At 34.4% G+C, this 20,881-nt stretch overlaps 2 protein-coding genes across 5 annotated transcripts; both read right to left on the bottom strand.

The window, feature by feature from the left end:
- Positions 1 to 22: 22 nt before the first annotated feature.
- LOC135650200 (uncharacterized) lies at positions 23 to 4,649 on the bottom strand. 3 transcript variants are annotated; one of them, XR_010501472.1, is made up of 7 exons: positions 4,225 to 4,647; positions 3,478 to 3,586; positions 2,197 to 2,288; positions 1,819 to 2,077; positions 1,171 to 1,314; positions 554 to 716; positions 23 to 326 (listed from the first exon to the last, which is right to left on the bottom strand). XR_010501472.1 is itself a non-coding variant. In XM_065169418.1 (6 exons), the coding sequence occupies exons 1-6, from the start codon at positions 4,569 to 4,571 to the stop codon at positions 621 to 623; spliced, it is 1,047 nt and encodes a 348-aa protein (XP_065025490.1). In that variant the 5' UTR covers positions 4,572 to 4,647; the 3' UTR covers positions 398 to 620. The 3 variants fall into 3 exon arrangements, 1 of the variants encoding a protein (XP_065025490.1); XR_010501473.1 differs by lacking the exon at positions 1,171 to 1,314 and having other exon boundaries at positions 4,225 to 4,649; XM_065169418.1 differs by lacking the exon at positions 23 to 326 and having other exon boundaries at positions 398 to 716.
- A 3,264-nt stretch (positions 4,650 to 7,913) lies between these two features.
- LOC103998178 (protein PIN-LIKES 6) lies at positions 7,914 to 20,637 on the bottom strand. Of its 2 annotated transcripts, none has more exons than XM_009419570.3 (12): positions 20,490 to 20,637; positions 19,766 to 20,026; positions 18,007 to 18,086; positions 17,196 to 17,320; positions 15,067 to 15,188; positions 13,479 to 13,670; positions 11,589 to 11,663; positions 10,681 to 10,781; positions 9,931 to 9,983; positions 9,261 to 9,455; positions 8,692 to 8,837; positions 7,914 to 8,270 (listed from the first exon to the last, which is right to left on the bottom strand). In XM_009419570.3, exons 2-11 carry the CDS (start codon positions 19,949 to 19,951, stop codon positions 8,716 to 8,718), a joined length of 1,251 nt encoding a protein of 416 aa, XP_009417845.1. In that variant the 5' UTR covers positions 19,952 to 20,026; positions 20,490 to 20,637; the 3' UTR covers positions 7,914 to 8,270; positions 8,692 to 8,715. The 2 variants fall into 2 exon arrangements, with proteins under 2 accessions (XP_009417845.1, XP_018686736.1); XM_018831191.2 differs by lacking the exon at positions 20,490 to 20,637 and adding an exon at positions 20,189 to 20,435.
- Positions 20,638 to 20,881: the final 244 nt, after the last annotated feature.

Here is a 20,881-nt window from a genome sequence, read left to right as displayed (position 1 = left end):
AACAAACGAATAAAAATGAGCATAATATCAAACTGCATGATCCATCAGCAGTGCTGAGCAATATTTATACTAAACCACAATGAAAGGACATGGAGTTCGTTTCTTGAGACACTCCACATTAGCTGATCCTTTAAGAGGAGGCCAAATTAACTTACCACAAGTCCTTCACAGAGGCCACCACTCGATAGATACAGTTATTGACGATTGTTGTATCGAAAGCAACCAACACAACAACCAACCATTATAACAATGTGAAAAACCCTCGATCTAAATCCCACTGAAATATAGTTGCAGCTCCCACAACATTGTGAGGATCACTAGGGTATCTGGCACGCCAAACAATACAAGAATGATTACACGAACGAAGATTAATATATGTTAAAAGAAACATGAGAGGTGGTTGGAAAGTCTCCATGTTATATAAATAACTTTCATCGATTATGCGGCATTGGAGTTTTTCAGTATTTACTTTATATCCAGCGACATAGGAATCTTAAAATGCAGTAACCCGGAATCATTTAACAGAAGTTGCGAGCAAACAACAAATGTTTACCTGCATTTATTACAGAGATCATTTGTGCTGCACCATCTGCTGCTACCTGTTACAATCCTGTGGCATATCAGAGCTTTGATCTTCCTGCAGTGGAGCCCCCTAAAGCAATCATCACCTTGCCAATGGCTTTCCTATCTTTAATAGCAGCAAAAGCCAGATCTGCCTGTCAATTGAAAAAGAACAGGGTACGTGAGTCTCTTCGATACATAACCAGCAAAGCTGCAAAAAAAAATTGAGAGATGGAAATAACATACTACCAAAATAGGCAAGTGATTTTATTGGCTGTACAGATTTTATATCATCAAAAGGTTTCAACTGCATAAAATGGTGCCCAAGATGATTGTCAGTGACTCAGGACAGGTATCTGTCCTCGAAGCAAGCTTACAATGACATGGTCAAAAACAAATGAATAATTCTGCATCAATATCTTGCAAATTGCAACAGCTGTTCTGATGATCTAGAGAACTTTCAACTTTCTCATGGATTTTACTTTACAATTCTCAGCTAAGACATCATGTAAATGAAATACATTCAAGTTATATGCAAAAGCTTAAAAAACAATCACGTTCAACTACAGAAGATATTCTTGTCTAAACCAAGTTAACATGAGTTGATACCTGTGATAAACTATAGGAATGAGATATATGAACAGTTAACAACCCCTTTGACAACCAGGATAACAGCTCCTCAAGAGAGTTTCTTAGGATATGTGGTTGATGCAGTTTGTAGCTGCCCCAATAAAGTCCATGAACTGTCCAGTTCTGGAGCAAATTGCACAAGATAATAAGTTATCACTAACATATATTCTTTAAAGAAAAACAAGAAATTACCAATGATCAAGAAAAAGAACAAACTTTCTTTCAAACACTAGAAATCGACACCCTGCACCCATTTATACTACAAAAAGGTGGAACCTTATTTAAATTGCATACATTTGTATACTGAAATTGGTTAAAAAAACACACTTCTTTGGCAACACATACCTACCTTCATCACAATGCTCCATACAAAAAATGTTGAAATTTTGTTTAATCAGCAAGATTATTACATAACTAATCTATTGGTTTAAAATTGAAACTTATGTTAGCCACTAGAAATTCAACCATAATTACCAGAAGATAATAAAAATTGACTAGGCATCAAAAAGCATAGTTAAACCTTAAAAAAATGCATAACCATGAACAAACAATCACAACGAACAGTAAATCCATGAAAAAGATGTGGCCGTCCATATCCAATTCGTGTAGATAATCTATGATCGCTACCTTCACAAGAGCAATATTTGCTGGGATGACTGGAACTTCACCACTTGCAAATCCAATGATAAGAATATTTGCGCCCCAGTTAAGAAGCTTCATGCACTCTTTTGTAAGTTTACCCCCAACTGGATCATATAGAACATCAACTCCTTTCAGATTTCTCGACTTGAGGAAATTCTTCACACTTTCAATGATGTTCCCCTTTCCCAAGTCAACGGCATAATCGACACCCAGTGACTTGAGAAATTGCACCTTTTCATCACCCCTGAAATTTGGTGTTCAGATGAACTTTAGATGTATTCCTTGACTCTGAGACAAGCAAATCGTATTACAGAAAAAAGACTCAATAAATGCAACATCGTAATGCTTGGATTTCAAACTAACCTTGCGACAGCAATAACAATTGCCCCACAAACTTTTCCTATCTGCACAGCTGAAATACCAACACCACCAGCGGCACCAAGGACAAGCAGTACCTACAATTTTCCATACTTGTTTGGTGTTAATCATCTTAAAGATATAATGTTGGTATTGTTTGTGTGGCAGACGAGTTACAATTGTTGATCTTGTTTGTGACAGATAAGTTGTAGTTGGCTTGTCCCATTCGCTATTAGTTGCAAAAATCATTGGTAAACCAGAAAAGCATGTGATTGTGCATATTAAGTATTGAAAATTTAACACAGAAAACCAAAGCTTTAAGATGTCGTAAAGGTTTTGGTTATTGTAGTTAGCATGCTTGTAAGCAACAATATGATTTTACAGTTGGCAAAAACAAGAAACAAAATGACTATGCTTTATGTTGCAGTATTCTGTACCCGACTCTTGTTTAGGGATGATGCGATATATGCTCACAAACCAGCTCATTCAACGTGTATTCTGTTTCTTGCAATTCTTATGTCCATCTATAATTTTTCTTAATTTATCAAAGCCTGATTCCACTTATTATGCTTTCTCAGATCATGCCCCTTTTTCACTAAAACATGACCATATTTCTTTGTTGGTCCAAGATGTCCTGTCCTGTTATATACATTTTCGTTTACAATATCTTCAAACATTACCTACCAAGTCAACAACATCATATAATATGGTGCAAAGCTTCTTCTTTCTAATGGTACAGAATACTTTTTGTTTGGAAGTATTATAGCGTTAACTTTATCAGCAAGCGACAATTGATGATTTTCATTTTTGAATGTGGCTGCTCATCATTGAATATGATGCATTTAGCTCATGGGCTCTTCTTCATCTTAGAAACTTGTCCTCTCTCCACTAAAATCTAGAACAAAGTAATTGCAACAGAACGGAGAAATTGCAACAACATATACCTACTGATTTTTGGAATAAAAAGGAAAAACTAGACTCAGATTATAGTCTGAAATCTAAGATAGTATCATGTTTTTTTTCTCAGATTATTTACTTTTAAAATATTATTTTATTCTTTGTACACATCTTGCCATGATTTTTCGGATATTAGAAATGTAGATCCAGTGACTCAAAATGAATTTAATCAATTTAAGCACGACACTGCAAGAAGCTAATCTCATAAATGCAAAAAAAAAAAATATTCTATCTTAATATGAAAGATTAATGAGGTTTGACTTCAGTTCAAGTACCACTAGTTAAATTGAACTGATAAAAAGATAAGAAAATATTTAGAGAAAGACAAACCTGACCAGGTTTTAGTTGCGCTCTATGAACAAGAGCTACATGTGAAGTCCCAAAAGCGACAGGTAAAGCAGCAGCAGCAATTAGGTCACATCCCTCGGGCACTAAGAATCTATTCTCCAGAACCCATGTAGCAACAAGATTAGATCGATCTGATTAATCAAATTTTGTCTAAGAAACCTGAAGTGGGCTTGGGTAGTCAACAAAGCACATGTTCAGCATTTTATTATCAACTTGCAACTACTTCCATCGAATAACCAATGCATAATCATAACCCCGACCAATGATCAATAAATTCCCAATAATTAAGTTTTGATTATGATCATAAGCTTCCTGAAATTCTTCATAACAATAATTTGATGTTCTTTCTCTAAATTACTTGAAAGCATGAAAAAGGACTGTTGGTTTATTTTCCACTAAGTTCATGTTTTATATATGTATTCTGACATCATTAGAGTGTAAACGACTATGAAATTCTGGGGTAGTGCTTAATTAGGATTTATATTTTTATGCATAAAATTAAATGGCATAAGAAATATTCAACAAAATAGCCCTCCAAATTTTCGACACGACGCAGTCAACTATATGCGACACCACACAAAATACTAATCTTTTCGCTCAAAATGAATCCCTGAGGATTGAAGAGTTGAGTTCCTCCATCATCGAATCACCCTTTCTTATAAAGAAAACCTAGTCAAAATGAATCGAAAAGTCGAGCATCAGAGAGAGGGCAAGCAAAAGAGAGCTCACAGGTCTTTCTCGTCGACGACAATGAACTCGGCAAAGGACCCGAGGGCAGCAAAGGAGCAAACTTTATCCCCGACCTTGAACCTGGAGACGCCGCTTCCGACGGATTCGACGACGCCGGAGTAGTCGGAGCCCGGGATGAAGGGGAGGGGGGGCTTCTCCTGGTAACGGCCCAGTATCTGGAGGTAATTGGCGAAGTTGAGGCTCGTGGCCCGGATCCGGACTCGGACCGAGGTCGAGGAGGAGATCGCGGGGACGGGGTGGAATTTGGTGACCGCCGCGATCGGGGACGAATCGGAGGTCATGGGGACGGTGGGATCACCGAGCTTCATGCAGACAAGCGCCTCCATGACAGTGAAGAGAGAGAGAGAGAGAGTCGTGTAGGAGACGGTGCGAGGGTTGGCAAAATTGCATATATGTAAAGGTCGTGATTTGTGCTTTTTTTTTCCTTCTAAATAGGCAATTTATCAAGAAAAAGCCGGTCGTATTGATGATGTTTTTTATGTATTTATTTTAAATGATATTTTTATGGGTCGATTCGATTCGATTCGATTCGATCGAGGTGATTTGGATTGGAGCATTTTGGATCGAGTTAGGTCCGATCTAAATGGATCCGATCAAATCTTACTAAATTTATGAATGAGTGTAATTCGAGCATAATCAATATATTTTTATCAAATCATTTCATAATTTTTTCGGAACTATTACTCTATTATTATTCTAAGACATTTAGCATCATTTTTTTAATTTTTTTAGGATAATTTTTTTAAAAGGTATTTTTGGGTTGAAAATATATTTTTATCCAAACTTTTCTAAAACTATTAAGGTGAGATGATAATACGTTTAGTATTATTATTTTTTCTATTTTGTATAAATTTAGAGTGATTAATTTTTAAATAAAATATTTTTAAGTTGAATATGTGATTGAGTGTAACATAAGTATAACTCTTTAAATTTTCATCAAATATATCAAAACTTTTCTAGAACCATTGGGTGAGATAATAATATGTTATTATCTTTTTTTATTTTTTATGATTATTATTTTTTGAAATAAGATATTTTGTGTTGAGTCTATGATCAAGTGTAGTTCTTTAAATTCATCAGACATATCCAAACTTTTCTTGAACTAATAATGTGAGATGCTAATATGTTTATTATTTTTATTTTTATTTTTTCAATAAATTTAGAATAATTAATTTTTAAAATAAAATGAATCTATGATGGAGTATACCTCTTTTAATTCTTATTAAACCTATCCAAACTTTTCATGGACTACTAGGGTAAAATGTTAATATATTATTATTATAATATAAATTTAGAGTGATTAATTTTTTAAATAAAAATATTTTTTATTAAATCTATAATCAAGTATGACTCGAGTGTAACTTTTTAAAATTTCATCAAACATATCAAATTTGTCTTGAAATATTAGGGTGAGATGGTAATATGTTATTATCATTTTTTTAATTTTTGTATGAATTTAAGATGATTAATTTTTAAAATATGATATTTTTATGTTGAATCTATGATAGAATATAACTCGAGTTTAACTTTTTGAATTCATTAAGCCTATCAAAACTTCTCTTGAAATATTAGGATGAGATGCTGATATTATTATCTTTCTTTTTAATGAATTTTGAGTGATTAATTTTTGTATGAATTTTTATCAAACCTATTCAAATTTCTCATAAATTACTAGAATGATATGTTAATATGTTATCATCATTTTATATATATATAAAATTATGATAATTAATTTTTGAAGTGGGAGAATAAGGAGGAGGAGGTAGAGATAGAGGGAAACTAAGAGAGAGGAGGGTAAGGAGAAAGAAGCCAAATGGTGGAGGTGGAATGGGAGGAGACAGTGTGGAAGTGGAGAAGACAGTGTAATAGAATTTGAAGGAAAAAAAAAAGAAGTGACTTAAAAAGAATAAATTAAATATTTATATTTTTATTAAATCAATTTAGTTTGATTTATGTCAAGCAAATTGATTCAGTCTAAATAACTTAAGAGTCAGGGTCAATAGACATCGATTATTTTTATTTTTATTTTATAAAAATATTTCGATTTGATTAAAAAAATCCCTTCATAAAAATTAAATATTAGGTAGTGTTGGGTTATAAGATAAACTATTAATGCTCCTATATATATATATATATATATATATATACACACACACACTTCAAATTCAACTCACAGAAGTCCCGAGTAGGTTTTGTAACCGGCAATTAAACGAGAAAAGTCTTATTAATTATGGTGGGTGAAACCCGTAAATGCTCCAAAAGCCGTTGAACCGATTCACTTGAACTCTATTTTAGGTTAGCCGAATTTGGTTCACCTTCCACCAAATTGACTTAAAAATCTCTAAAATAACTAAAAAATACCAATAAAATAAGTATTTATAATTTGTGTATTATTTTTATCTTAAAATTTTGGAGACGAGTTCGACAAACTTCAAGCATTACATTCGTACATGAATTATGTTAAACTCGATTTCATATATCAGATCGGACTATATGGTTAATGTCGAGATAAATTGCAGAATTGAATTTAACATAGTTTATTTACGGGTGCAACGCTAAGAAGTTTGTTTGTGCAACTCCGTTAATCATTCAACAAACAGAGTATAGTAACTCCATTGGCTCGATTTAGGATTTCAATCTTTTAGGTTAATTGTATAAAGGAGTGTAAGATATTTTATTTATAAGTGGGACAATAATGTTTATTTCGATAATCTCAATCCTTCAATCCAGCAGACAAGTTTATAGGTATAAATTAGTATTTTAATTAGTTTTTCTTATTTTTAAGGTGATCTTAGGGGTTTTTCTTGAATCGAATTTGAAGAGTAGGATGCTCCCAAAGTTTAAGTAAAAGACAATCAAAACATATCGTAAATATATTTTATTTTAACTTAATAATTTTTTTTTATCATAAATAATTTAAATTATTTTGATCAATACAATAACTTTTGATCTTCTACTATTTATGACACCCATATGTATATGTATATATATATATGTATATGTATATATATATATATATATATTACCCTTATAACTTTCAAATAATTATATATATATATATATATATATAAAATTTAGTGTACATTATGAGTATTTAAATAATTTATATCTTTATTTTTAGTTTAAATCAATAAATTAATTTGTTAGATGCCACGTGTGAAGGATTTGGGTATGTGGATGGATATATAATATTATACTTCAAATTTCTCCGGTCTAATATGATAATTTCAGCCTTTACAAGGATAAAAAGCACAATAATCGATAGTTCATGTGGAACGAAGGAACAAACAGGCAAGTGTTAATGGGTAAATCAATGGAATTTGGATGACAACTGTCAGTTTAGAGATTTCATGAAAATAATAATGTATTTAAAATAAATATCGGATCAAATTCATTGGGGGTAGCAAGTCAGGTTTTTGCAAATATTTACAGAATGGATTTAGGAGGACTGCATGATCAAATTCACTGGGGGTAACAAGTCAGGGAAGTGCACACAAATACTAATCTATGTAATTAAGCATATTTGTCCGTTTGATTGTTCATCAACTAAATGCAAATAATACCCTATAATTTCCAAATTTGAACAAAATCTTTCTTAAGGGTTTTAGTTATTCCAAATAGTAGCTATGAGACTCATAAGCTGTGTTTAATTTAAGAGAGATTGGAGACACATCAAAAAAATGATTATTAGGTGATTAATGCAACAGCTGAAGAATCCTTACAATTCAATCTAATATAACCAAAATTAATATTGGAACGGTTCCAAGGAGTCACTACAAATATTAAACCAATAATAGCTTGTGATAGAGATGAAGTCAGCAAGTGCTTGATCTTAATTGGATCCTCTCAATGGACAGAAGATTCTCTGCAAGATAATGATAATGTTTTCGGCATCGAATGACTAGTGCATTTTTTTTGTTGTTGTAGGAAAACCGATGTCATCAGTCAAAGGACCTGCTGCTGCAGATGTATATCTATATATTCCTATTGATGTGTTACTCAGGTGGGCAAATATGTACATCAACCTGAAGGGAAGAGAAAAAAAAAAGAAAAAAAGAAAGAGAGAGGAATAAATCAGCATTTCTCTGAAGATTTATCACCATGCCTTGAGTAGAACAGGGAGTAATTCATTCATAATCACAAAGAACTTAAATATCAGTTGTATCGATTATGTCAATCGATCGGTCCTATCAGACACTGGTATTAAACATATAGCTTGATGCCACTAAGGATTTAAATATTAGTTGTACCGATATTATCAATCAAATTTGATTTAACTTTATTTAATGATGTCAAGTGGTAAGGTACAAATTACCTATTGCCTGATAATACCATATCCGAACCATGTTTAAAACTTTGCTCATAACATCTATCTTCTTCCATTATTGAAGATTCACCAGAAAAGTGTGTGCGAACATAGCGAAATAGAGAAGGTAAGAGTTGTACCACATTGGTGAGACTGTACGAGGCTTAGAAAAGTAAGCGCAGATAGAGAACAATCCATCCAGCCATGGAGAAGACAGCAAAAATGTGAACCCAGAATAGAACAGAAGCTGCTTCCTTTCCGCAGCCTCTTAAACTGGCAACTGCACCTGTAACAAAATTGGAATATTAAAAACCCTTTCATGAGATGATCTGTCTCTTTGCAACAACATAGTAAAGAACAAGTATAAAGAATTTGGATACTTCATCTTAATTGTGGCTCACGAAAAAGAAAACAAATGGTTCGTACTTCCTAGCAACGTAACCAGTAATTATCGGAGCTAAGACCAATATTGACATAAGATAGAATCTTAAATCGAATGTCAATTCCAAAGGACTTAAAAAGAGAAGTGGAGTAAAAATTCTATAAGATAAAACTCCAAAAGTCAACTACATCGACCACAAGGTTCTGCATCATCTTGGTGTGAACGAAAAAAGGAATTCACAAGGTTTTAACACTACATTTTGTTCACATAAAAGCAGGTCTAAAGATGGTTTCATCATCAATAACAACTAAAGGTGAAGGTTAATACCAGAAAGGACCGAGGTGGGCATTGTGTGTTGCAGCAGGAGGATAAATTTGAACATTTTGTCATCCCTGGGAAAAAGTCCAAGCTTGTCCGCAACAGTGACAATGGCAAGCCCTGCAGGAGGAACCAAGACCAATCGCCCAAATATGATAGCCACAGTCGTTCTTAACCCAAGTCTTCTACTCCCTGCACCAGGACCTGGAAAGCAACAAAGGTTGAAGAACACAACAGGCACAAGATATGACAATATGCACTTGAACTATTTCTTCGACTTTTGAAAATGCACATCACTGGAAAAGAATGCCATGCTCGGCTTACTGGGTAGCGCTAGACAAGACAAATTAAATCCCATTGAATAGCTTTTAGCATATACTTTTACTACCATGCATCACTGGATAACTTTTAAAATAATTGTCAATGTTATCTTATAATCTTGGATTTTAGTTCCCAGGAAGAGGTGCCAACAAATTATTATTTTACACATTCCAAAATGAAAAACATGTCTTTGGATTTACATGTACAGAAAAGTAGACAATTTATGCAAGAAATAGCAATAAGGTCCACAATAGCCTTACTTGTTGACAGTGACATTAAAGACTCTTGAAATATGATTGAATATATGAATTTGATATACGCCTAAGATAATGTTAGCTTGATAATTGTAAAGACTTACCATCAACGAGATTACCACCCAAGGCAAGCAAAATGCATGGAATCATTGCTTCCCTGTGAATGAGTATGGATCAATATGAAGTATAACTAGTATATATACTAAAATTCACATGTATCTTCCATTTTAACTGAAAAGAGTCCCAAAACATAGCATAACCATGCAAGAAAATGAAGTCATTTTTTCAGCTACCAGCTTCTCAGCTTGATTTAGCCTCAAGCTCACCTCATTAACTCAGTATACCAACAATAAGAATTGACTACAACAATATGAACAACACTTATCAAATAAATTCCAACTGAATCATCATACTTGACACTCTAAATTTCTCCAAGATGAATTGCAGTAAGTATTTATCTTAATACGACTTCAAAAGCTTTTTGTTCACTTTTCGACCTACACATCTCTTTTTTCTGCAAGGCTGGTCAACATTAACTTCTACATGCTATCAAACAAGGCTTCCTTCATAGACCATGCTTGTTGTCTCATATTACCTATATGATTTTTAATAAGTTAACAAGACCACACAGCTTGGTCCTGTTAAAAAGACTATGCTCTAACCTGACCATGTTTGCTTGGGAGTAACCAGCCTCATGGAATCTTGTGTCCTATTTTTAAAATTTACAATACCTATGTTTTCAACGAAGCTTTTACTTCGCTTATTAAATTGAGAAAATGTGCATTAAACAATAAAATCTTTAATGCAACAGAAAAGAACACAAGTAACACCATAATAACAGAACAGAATAGTACCCAAGAATAAGGCAGCTGTCAGTGAAAAAGAAGAATGGGGCATCATCTGTTAGGATGAGGTGCTTCAGAAATGGAACAATGCCAATTACAATTGCCAGGACCTGTTGCAATATATAAATATTGTTCAGTTGCAATCATCAAGAAACCAATCATGCAAACAATGTCACGACCACAGGCAAACTTCAACCACAGTAATTTAAAAAAAATCCAAAATTAAATCTGTAGAATAAAAAAAAAAAACTTTCTGACCTTCAACAATCAAACAAGAAAAATTGAAAGATTGATGAAATTTACTCTAACGAATGAGATTATATTTATTTAAACCAATATGTGAAATGTACTATATTACTGAAAGCAAGGTTCCCAATACCGTACCGTACCGGTATTTCGATCTGGGCTCGGTACCGGTATGGTACGGTATATCGAGCGGTACACCCAGGTGTACCGAGTACTGTAGCACTGCTACAGTGCTACAGTGCACTCGGACCGGTAATAAGCGGTCCGCGTACCAACAACCTGTCGGACCGGTACGTACCGCCCATACCGAGCGGTATGGTTCGGTACAGTAGACCTTGACTGAAAGTCACATGTATGTCTTAATATGCATGTATTAGTTTCTTCAAAATAAAGGGATCAGTTCACCGTCAGAATAAGGTGTTCCAATAAAGGCTAGTGCAATAATGCCTCTCTTTAGCTTGATCAGTCAAGCTATAATTGCATATGAAATGAAGATGAAGTTGTCAAAAAAGAAAAAGAAGCGTCATCATTCATGATATTACAATAAAAAATTATCGCTTAGGCAGGCCAACATCATTCTTTCTTAATAATCTAATGACCATAAGGTAGGTTCTTTGGAAACTAAATCATCAAAATGCAATTCAAATATTTAAGTTCAAATAACTACTTACCGAGGCAATAATAGGAGGCTGAAAAACTTGCTTTATCTTTAGCTTTTCGACTAGGTAGCATAGGTGCTCAATTAGCTGCATTAAATAAAAGATCAAGAACAGTCCAGTCACATAAGTCAAGAGCTCAATTTAACCACAAGAAAAAAATGAGTCATAATATAAATTCTTAAACCATAAGGAATCCCCTTTCCTTTTCTCCTTAATCACAGCTTAGATTCTCTATAAGTTTACAAGTACTAGAGTACACAACAACAAGCATTTTACTTCACCTAGCAGCACACCATACACCGAACAATGTTCTACCATGTCAAAAATCTACACTCTTGCAAAATATTTAAGTTATCCTACTATGCAGATCTAGCAGCAAGTTCACATCAAACGGTTAAATTGACAAGAGTCATATAATCAAATGAGAGCTTGCTATCAGTAGTGTCAACTAGCTTTGATTAAAAGCAATAAGGCACAATGTGCTCAATACAAGCAAATGCTCCTTGCAGAGAGATTCTTGAATAAGAATCCCATAAAGCCTGGTTTTATGCATGTATAAGTAGTATGTGATAGCAGCATGAACAGACATGAGCATTGAACTCGGATGTGTAACCAACCAAGTACCCGAAGTAGAAGTGCAATAAAATAGGACTAGGATACATATTAAAACAATTAAAAGTATAAAATAAACTAATATGTTATTAAGTTTAGTACAAGGTCTTCAATTTCGAATAATACCGCCCGTATCGAGCGGTACGTACCGACCCTTCAGCAGATTGGTACACGGATCGCTCGCTACTGAGAGGCGACATCGTAGAAAAAATGAGGTAACGTCGTAGATTTTTTTAATTTTATATATAAATAAATATAATAAATAAATAAAAATAAATAATATATATAAAGGCGACGTCGTACTTTTTTTTTTACTTATATATATATATATATATATATATATATATATATATATATATATATATATATATATATATATTGAACGGTATACCGAATAGTATACCACTCGGTATAGTACCGTACCATACCGAACGAATTTCGAAACTTTGGTACGGTACGATATTTCAATCCTTGGTTTAGTAAACTATCTATATTAAAAAAAAATAGTATAATCACTGATGAAGAATAACCCTAGATCGCCACTAAAACTTATGAATTAAAATTTCATCTACAAATATCCAAAACTTAAATAAATAAATTTAATTAAAATATCAAAATAAGTAAATGGGAGTAGTTAATGGGATAATAGTCCCAACTCCCATGGCTACCTCCAAGGGAGTGGTCACACAAAAGATGGACCTCATGCACCCTTTCTTTTTTCCCCTTCACCAAGCGTGCATGCAGCAACAAGCAACAAAGGGATCAGCATTATTCCTCTTCTGTGTTCTTTTTTTTTTCAACTATGGAGGGCTAAGACAAAAAACATTCTACACTGCTACTGCCTGCTATTTCATCCCCTTGGAGGCACAGCAAGGCAAAATTAGGCAAATTCTATCTTGACTTGGCCAAGTCTGTCGATTAGGATGAGTCAAACCGGGTACAGTGTGCATTGAGGCACTGGTCGAAAGGCCTGGACTATAACCAGCATTATCTAGACATAATTATATTTCTAAGTAAAATGGTTATGGAATACATGGTGCCAAAACACCAAGTATGATTCCAATTTTGGTGTCAAAACACCTAATTTTGCTTATCAACAAAAGCAGTCATGATGCTTGAAAAAGAATTAATCAGGATGATGAAATTACAGATAAAAATTAGTAATGCCACTGAACAAATTTTAGAAAGATAAAAAAATCAAACTGCATCGTTGACTAGGAAATATGCAAGACTTGACACTACAATCAGCATAAAGCATGATAGGCCAGATAATATATGGGTTTCCCTTACTCTCCCTTGTCTTGAAGATTCATGACCAGTAATTTCAGGCTCCTTAGAAGTCAGCAATGGCACTTGATCAGACACGGAGTCATTTACAGGGACCTTTGTTGGAAGTTTCTCCTCATCTGCCCCATCAAAGGTTTCACCTGGTGGTGGTGCAAGCATCTGAAACACATAGGTATACAGGACTATTGCACCTACCTGTAACATCCACAATTAAAAGCTTATAAGATTACTATGGCCTTCAAATCTGCTGACACAGGATGATTATATGCATAGTTATCATGTGACAATAAGATTCTATAACTCTAGCTTTAAAAGAAAATAGATTCTATAACTCTGAAGACTTCTGATCATAGGCAAAAAGTTGTGTTTATAACAAAGATTGAATTCCCAAAAAAAGCTACCAGTTCCCAATGCATAAAATATAAAAAAATATCTTTTCATAATTGCTAGGTAGAATTTCTTCTAATTCTATTATAAACTCAGCCATCTCTTTTGATGCTTGAGCTCACTTTGACCAATCTTCAAAAAACAAATCAAGTTTCTTTAATAGGCTTACACAAATTTACGACCAATGATGCAGGCATTGAAATATAAAGAGGGGGGGAACCTTGATACATAAAGCGTTAAGGAAAAAAACGACTGGTGAACCTTCATATTTTTCCCTTGACGGTCTTAGTATGGTCCAACTCTAATGGAGGTGGAATGCAAGTAATAAAAATATTGCAAAGGATGAAGTAGAATTAGATGGACCATATAGAAGAGTAAGGAAAAGGACAGAGGTGGTCTTAATTTCATCAGGACTATAACTGGATAAACACCAAAGCAATCAACAACATAACCCTGTTCCTAAAGATGCACTGAGCCACAACATATATAGGTTAAGTCATTGACAATTTGAAGCATCATTTTAACCTGAATAGTCCTGTAACTTTCCTACATCAACTTAAAACCAAGAAAATTCTTCAGTGTGACTATTACATATAGAAAGAAGTACAAAGATTGAGTTACATGAATAGCTTTGCAGCCTAATTCTAAAGCCTGTGCTTTGGATCGAGAAATTGGCAGAAGATTTTGTATCTAAAAGAGTGCCATTTGCTTCAAACGAACATGTTGTCATTGGCCCAGTGCATCCATTTGGTGCACAATTTAGGCTTGATAATTTGCTCAAATATATCTCTTTGTTCATCTACAAAATATAAGTTAGCTAACTTTAATGCCTACTTGAATGAAAGAAACCTCTTAATGAACAAAATCATCTAAAACTAGGGGCTTGATAACAAATGACGTTGGAGGAACTCTCAGTTCTATTCACTCAAAAAATGGACTTTAAAGGATTAATTTTACACATTATCTGCATTAGAGACTCATGTTTATACATGAATTGACAACCAGAACATTTCCTCAACATGGAAGATAAGATATATATAAACCAATAATCTTATAGCAAACAATGAAAAAGTCAAGAATAAAAAGTCATTAAACAAATCACTTATTATAGATTTTACATAAAGAATTGGAACAGAAAATGGCCTATCTATAAGATAAAAGGCATAAAGAAGATCTACTATGTAGCAAGAACTGTTATACTTACCCACTGACCGAATGAGATGTAAGCATTCCCATCCTGGCTACATTTGTCACTGTCACCAAAAGGGTTTGATTTGTCTCGACATAGAGCAGCAATCAGAACAAGAGGTATATTCCCAATGTTTCCTGTATTCAAGATTAAAGCAAGTTTAAAATTCATAATAGCAACTTTCTGACAAGTTGCAACAGTCAAATACAAGGGTGACTAATATGATCTATAACAAGTATACCATCTATACTTTTCACTCTGCAATCTACCCTACATCCCCCAACACCCTCTCTGAAAAATGAAAAGGAAAAAGAAAGCACTCTTTTTTGCTTTTAAACAGAGTAGGGAAATAATCAAACCCTGTACCATTTAAAACAAAAGGAAGACATTCCAGAGATGGTTCCTAAATGATTGGCATTTCTCCTCTCAATAATAATAATAAAGGAGTTTCTTTGGGGGCTTGATGGGCTGCCAGCAAGTTGAAACCAACCACCAGGTGGTCAGAACAACAGATGCAAGAAAGGTCAGCATGTGAAGAATTAGTGAGCCTATGACAGCATGACACACACACACACACACACTCTCTCTCTCTCTCTCTCTCTTGATGCTTGTTGGCACTATAGGCATGGGACATGCTGCGAATATAAAATTCCTGGTAAAACATTTAAAACAATATTGTCAATCATGTGCTCTACTGCACTTCTTCCAAGCATTGAATTCTTATCTGAACTTCTCATAATATTGCTTGAAGAAGCACCTATAATGACCACATGATAAAACCAGTTCTAAGTTCTAATGGGCCAGTATGGGAATCAATCGATATCATACTGGTTCATACCAGTGTACTGAGTGTTGGTACGCTGGTTGGTACCGAGTTTCAGAAGAAACCTGAAAAGAACTGAAAAAAATAGAAAAACTTGTCAAGGTACAGGCCTTGTACCAGACATACTGGGCGGCATAGAGCTCTGTATTATGCATACTACCCAGTTTACCTCCATTTGTACTGAAATGTATAGGATGATATTGCAAACCTTGCTAACAAGAACCTCATCCAAGATAATTGATCAAGTAAGGATCTTCATAGTCCACAAAAAATATACATATATTAAAACTAGAATTTGGTGGAAGGTTAAGTAAATCATGGTTCTACTCTACATTTCACCAGACTGTTGGATCGACAGCACGGACCATGGCACATGCCTCCTAGTACCATGCATACTCAAATCTTAAAAAAGGTTCTGCAGCATGTGCTGGCATCTCATATGTTGCTACGTTGGACCCGTGTTGGTCTGGTCGAGGACCGACACAGGTGTGTTTCCTGATACATAAAATCATGATTTAAACAAAAGGCATTTTGTATATGGTTCCTTCACAATTATCAATTCTCCTCTTGATATTCAAAAGAGAAAAGTTTCCTCTTGGTCAGCAGTCAGCAAGCTGGAACCAACCACCAGGTGGTCAGAAATACATATGCAAGGCATCCATTTTCCAAAGGCCAGAATGTGAAGAATTAGTGACTCCGTAACTGTATTACCCTCCTTTCTCTATCTCAATCCTTGCTGAGAGTGTTGGCACTATAGGCATGGGGCATGCTGCCAATTACAAAATTCATGGTAAAACATTTCAAGAAATATAGTCAACGTGCTTTACTGCACTTCTTCCAACCACAGGATTTTTATTTGAAGTGACCACATAATACAATCAGTTCTAAGGTTTTACAAGTACCTTTGCTAACATAGTTGATGAAGTAAAAAACCTTGATAGGCCACATAAAACATACATATTAAAACCAGAATTTGGTGGCAGGCTAAGTAATCCAAGAATCAGTAATAAACTAATTTAATATATCTAAAAAGAACACCAATATTGCCTTTGCTTTCAATTTCTAGTTGCCTCTTCCAAATGATTATTATACGAAGTAATGCAGCAACCTCAACTAACAAATTTCATTGGAGAAACACAGAGGAAAATAATTATAAGCCAAAGGATGACAGATGTATAAACATAAAAATGGCAACCACTAAACCACTAACCAACAATGCATTCAAAATAATAACAAATGAACAATTAACATATACAGAAAATCCTTAAAAGAAAACTGCCAACCACTAATGTCAGATACTCATCAGGAATAATTGACTTACCAATTCCAATATTTATAATGGTAAACTTGAAGTATGGACGTGGTGGTCGAACAATGGAAGCAACGACAAGACCCACAAGAGATCCTGATATGGTTGCCAAAATGATATTAACAGGAATAAACCACCTGCAGATGTAGAATATTAGTGTGTTGTATTGCTGCTCACCAATTTTTCACTCGGTTAGAATATGAGGATAAAACTATTTGTTTTAGCAACGCAGCAGAACAAATATCTTGTGTTTCGTACATGGTATGAGATAACGAAAAACAAAGAAGATCATACAATTGATGCTAGTCAACAGCCTTTCCTTAGTAAAAGTAACCATAAATTTCAAGGCTTTATGACCAAGAAAAATGCAAGAAACAGGAAAAGCATAATTTTGAGCAAATACTTGAATTCCAGAAAAGAAACCTGACCCTGCTATAATTTAAATTAAGTTGGAACCACCAAATGATAGAACAAAAAAAAAAAAACTAAGAATTTCCTTTGAAGATTGTGTGTTGACACAACTTTTCACAGATAGATTTAAACAGAAAAGAAAAATCTTCACCATGAAAAATGCATTCACTGCCATGGATGTCAAGATACTAGCACTATTCTATTGGGTATTATCGTGAATATCACAGACAGTAAAACAGTACCAATCATGAATATCATAAACAGAAAACCAGTATCTATCATGTATAATCAACAACCCAACCAGTAAAGCAATAAACATTTTGGAAGAAACAAATATTCAAAACATGAAGATCAAAAAGACAAATTTATACAAAAAAAAATGAATTATGAAGAAGCCATCAACAAATCTTACCACTCGAGCAACTTCTGCAAAGTTATTGCACGCCCAAGTTGGGAGAATATTAGGCAAGGAAGGAGAAGAGAAAAGACAAGCTGCAAGATGTTATCAGGAACAATATGTCACCAATTTTGTCAGGACAAGAAAAATTATGACGAGACAAATTCCCAAGAATTTGCAATTAAATACGAAAATGATAAACAAATAATCCCTTAGTCTCCTCTTTTTTTAAAATCCCTTAATCTCTTTCCTCTTTTTTTTTTGTTTTTGCTGACTCTGAAATCAAATTTATCCTTACATAAACAGACTTCTCCTTTTTCTTTAAAAGCCCATCTGTGTAAACTATAAATGAATATGCAACATTCCTGTTGGCTCAACTCTCAACTACAATTACTAGCTTATTCATAACATTTTAACAGCCAAGATTATTGGTAAATTTACTATGGTAAAAAATGAATAATTACTTTTAGCAAGCAGCGGAGGCAAAGAACAAACATCAACATATTCTGAAACTCACTATAACCAAACACTAGTAATAAGTAATAACATGTATTATTGAACCAAAGTTGACAATGGTCCACATCAAAGAAGGCACCTACAAGAGCAAACTTCAAATTGAATCTTGTTTTTTTAGACAAATGAAAATGTGCTTTACATCATCATAATATAATTTTCCTGATATAAAGAAAATGCAACAAGATATAGGATCTTGGTGGCTAACACATCCCATGTCTCACTGGGACCATAGCAAACTATTACAAAAATTCTCTTTTGTCTATGGGAGCACCATCACTGTAATACACGGAAAAGGTATCTGACCACTTCATAGACTAGTTAGTAGTAATTTATTTCTTTCCCCTTATCCAACAGGCTTTGCTCCTGGTTCATGAATAATTTACATGCTTGAATTATCTTGTTACATGTTTGCTTTTCACCAATGTTATAATTAGCATGTGATGGGCACATTGCAGTGGAGACTGTTCCTTATAGATTGCTGATTGTGTGCACCATTGCACAATGCCCAGAGGCCAAAGCAGACTACTAAATACTATTGATCAAATAAAAACACAAGTGCTTTATTATATCAAGGATCCAAATAAACATGCTTTATTACATATGCTTCATATAAAATGGTGATTATATATTCAGTCCTTGAAAAGGAGAAGGGAAGGAACAGTTTTTGTCTAATAATCTCTGCACTCCGAGGAACAAAGATCACCAATCTGTATGCTCAAGCGTGGAGGAATCATCAGCCTCGTTGTTTTTCCTTTGTTTAAGGTATAGATATATATAAGTTCATGTCTCTAGGGTAAAAAGATCAAGACCAAAGGTAGAAAATCTTAACCATCTTAACTTGACTAACTAACTCATCACACCTAACAGAATCAATCCTAACAAAATTTGCTTTCACTTCCACTTAATTGCAGGTAAACAATATAGATCATTTGATACTACTGTGTCCATATCACTGGCATTCCACCTTATACCATTGTCGCATACATAGAATTGTGCTCAAGACTTGAAAACACAATTTAGAACAGTGCTTTTCACCTACATGACAAGTTTAACATGTCTGGCTAAAGGAAACAAACTAATTACTAGTGAGGAACCCTACCATCTGAAAGCTGTTAAATTGCTATTGTTTGCAGTGTAGAATGCAAATAAAAGAAAATGATGAAATGTAGGATAGCTTCTTAAAATTTCTTTTGCATGCAGAAATTTCATAAACAAGTATGGGATAATAAATTTTGTACAACTATAGGTGATCACTTACCCCATTAAGAAGCTTCCGGCCATTCGCGGGAAGAATGTTGACATACTTGGAGGCCATAAGAAACCCCATAAAGCACATTGTAAACACTTTTGCTATTGGTAGAACAGCAAACTTCATCAATGCGAAGACGGACTCACTACTCCCACTCTGACCATCCGTTACGACGGCCAACAAAGAGCGCTCCATATTCGCAGAGCTTGTTTAAGATCTCTGATGATGCTTAAACAACCTCCAAGAACAAATCAGACGATATTCGTTCCCCTGAGGCGTATAATTGGAGAAGAATTAGAGGGCTTATGGACTTAACGAGACTTGCTCAAATAGAAAAAGATGCACTACCGCAAATTCTCACTCGCAAAATTAAAAGATTAGAAGAAAACAGTAAGATGAATATTTTTTTTACTGTGAAATTGATATACACACCAAATCTGAATAAAAATATTTTTTTGTAAGAGGTAACGCCGTTTCTATTCCATAAAATCATCAAGAAACAAATCTACCAAAAAAATTCTGAATAGAAGAAGGATTTCACATGTCCTCTCCCTCCTTTTAGATCATATAAAAACAGTCAACTTATAACAACTCTTGACAACCAGTTGCAACAACCATTCCAATCCCAATCTTGCTAACCACTTCAAATCTATAGCCCCCCCTCCCACAAACTCACCAAACGTTCAAGAGGAACATGAAAACCCCACAAATTTCCTCGATTTCTTCATCTTACCCGTTCTCCGTCAAGTCAGCGACCATTCAAGAGGTCTCGTCCCCCTCCTCAGATCCGGACCCTCCAAGAATGTTCCAATCTCTCACTTGAGGGATTCGATCCAAACTCTCTCTCCCTTCCTCTCCCTTCTTCCGCTCTCCCCTCTTTGTAACGGAGTGTTGAAACTTCCGTGCTATTTACCAACACGTCATTTATAGTTTTAGTTAGTGAGGAAATCTTCCGTGGAAACCCCGAACCTTAAACTATTAACATTTTAGTCCTTTTTGTTTGGAGAAACAGTCCCTCGGTTCGAAAATAAAAAGCCCATGCTTTCGGTCCAGAAGCGGCCTAATTCTGATTTACGGTCGGACCGGCTTCAATTTTGGTATATGGATGGGGAATTAAGGACAATT

Source organism: Musa acuminata, chromosome BXJ3-9 (assembly GCF_036884655.1).
Source record: "Musa acuminata AAA Group cultivar baxijiao chromosome BXJ3-9, Cavendish_Baxijiao_AAA, whole genome shotgun sequence".
Classification (NCBI taxonomy): domain Eukaryota; kingdom Viridiplantae; phylum Streptophyta; class Magnoliopsida; order Zingiberales; family Musaceae; genus Musa; species Musa acuminata.
Note: the sequence above shows the minus strand (reverse complement) of the source record. Positions and strands in the feature narration are given on the sequence as shown.

Bases quoted from the DNA above. Each gene is read 5' to 3' on its own strand.
- LOC135650200 (XM_065169418.1), bottom strand. From the start codon at position 4,571: ATGGAGGCGCTTGTCTGCATGAAGCTCGGTGATCCCACCGTCCCCATG. The intron at 2,289-3,477 runs GTTTGTCTTTCT...GGAAAATTGTAG, and splicing joins CGCAACTAAAACCTGGTCAG to GTACTGCTTGTCCTTGGTGC. The intron at 2,078-2,196 runs GTTAGTTTGAAA...ACCAAATTTCAG, and splicing joins ATTGTTATTGCTGTCGCAAG to GGGTGATGAAAAGGTGCAAT.
- LOC103998178 (XM_009419570.3), bottom strand. From the start codon at position 19,951: ATGGAGCGCTCTTTGTTGGCCGTCGTAACGGATGGTCAGAGTGGGAGT. The intron at 15,189-17,195 runs GTAAGTCAATTA...TCTTGAATACAG, and splicing joins CATTATAAATATTGGAATTG to GAAACATTGGGAATATACCT. The intron at 9,984-10,680 runs GTACTATTCTGT...ACTCATTCACAG, and splicing joins GACAGCTGCCTTATTCTTGG to GGAAGCAATGATTCCATGCA.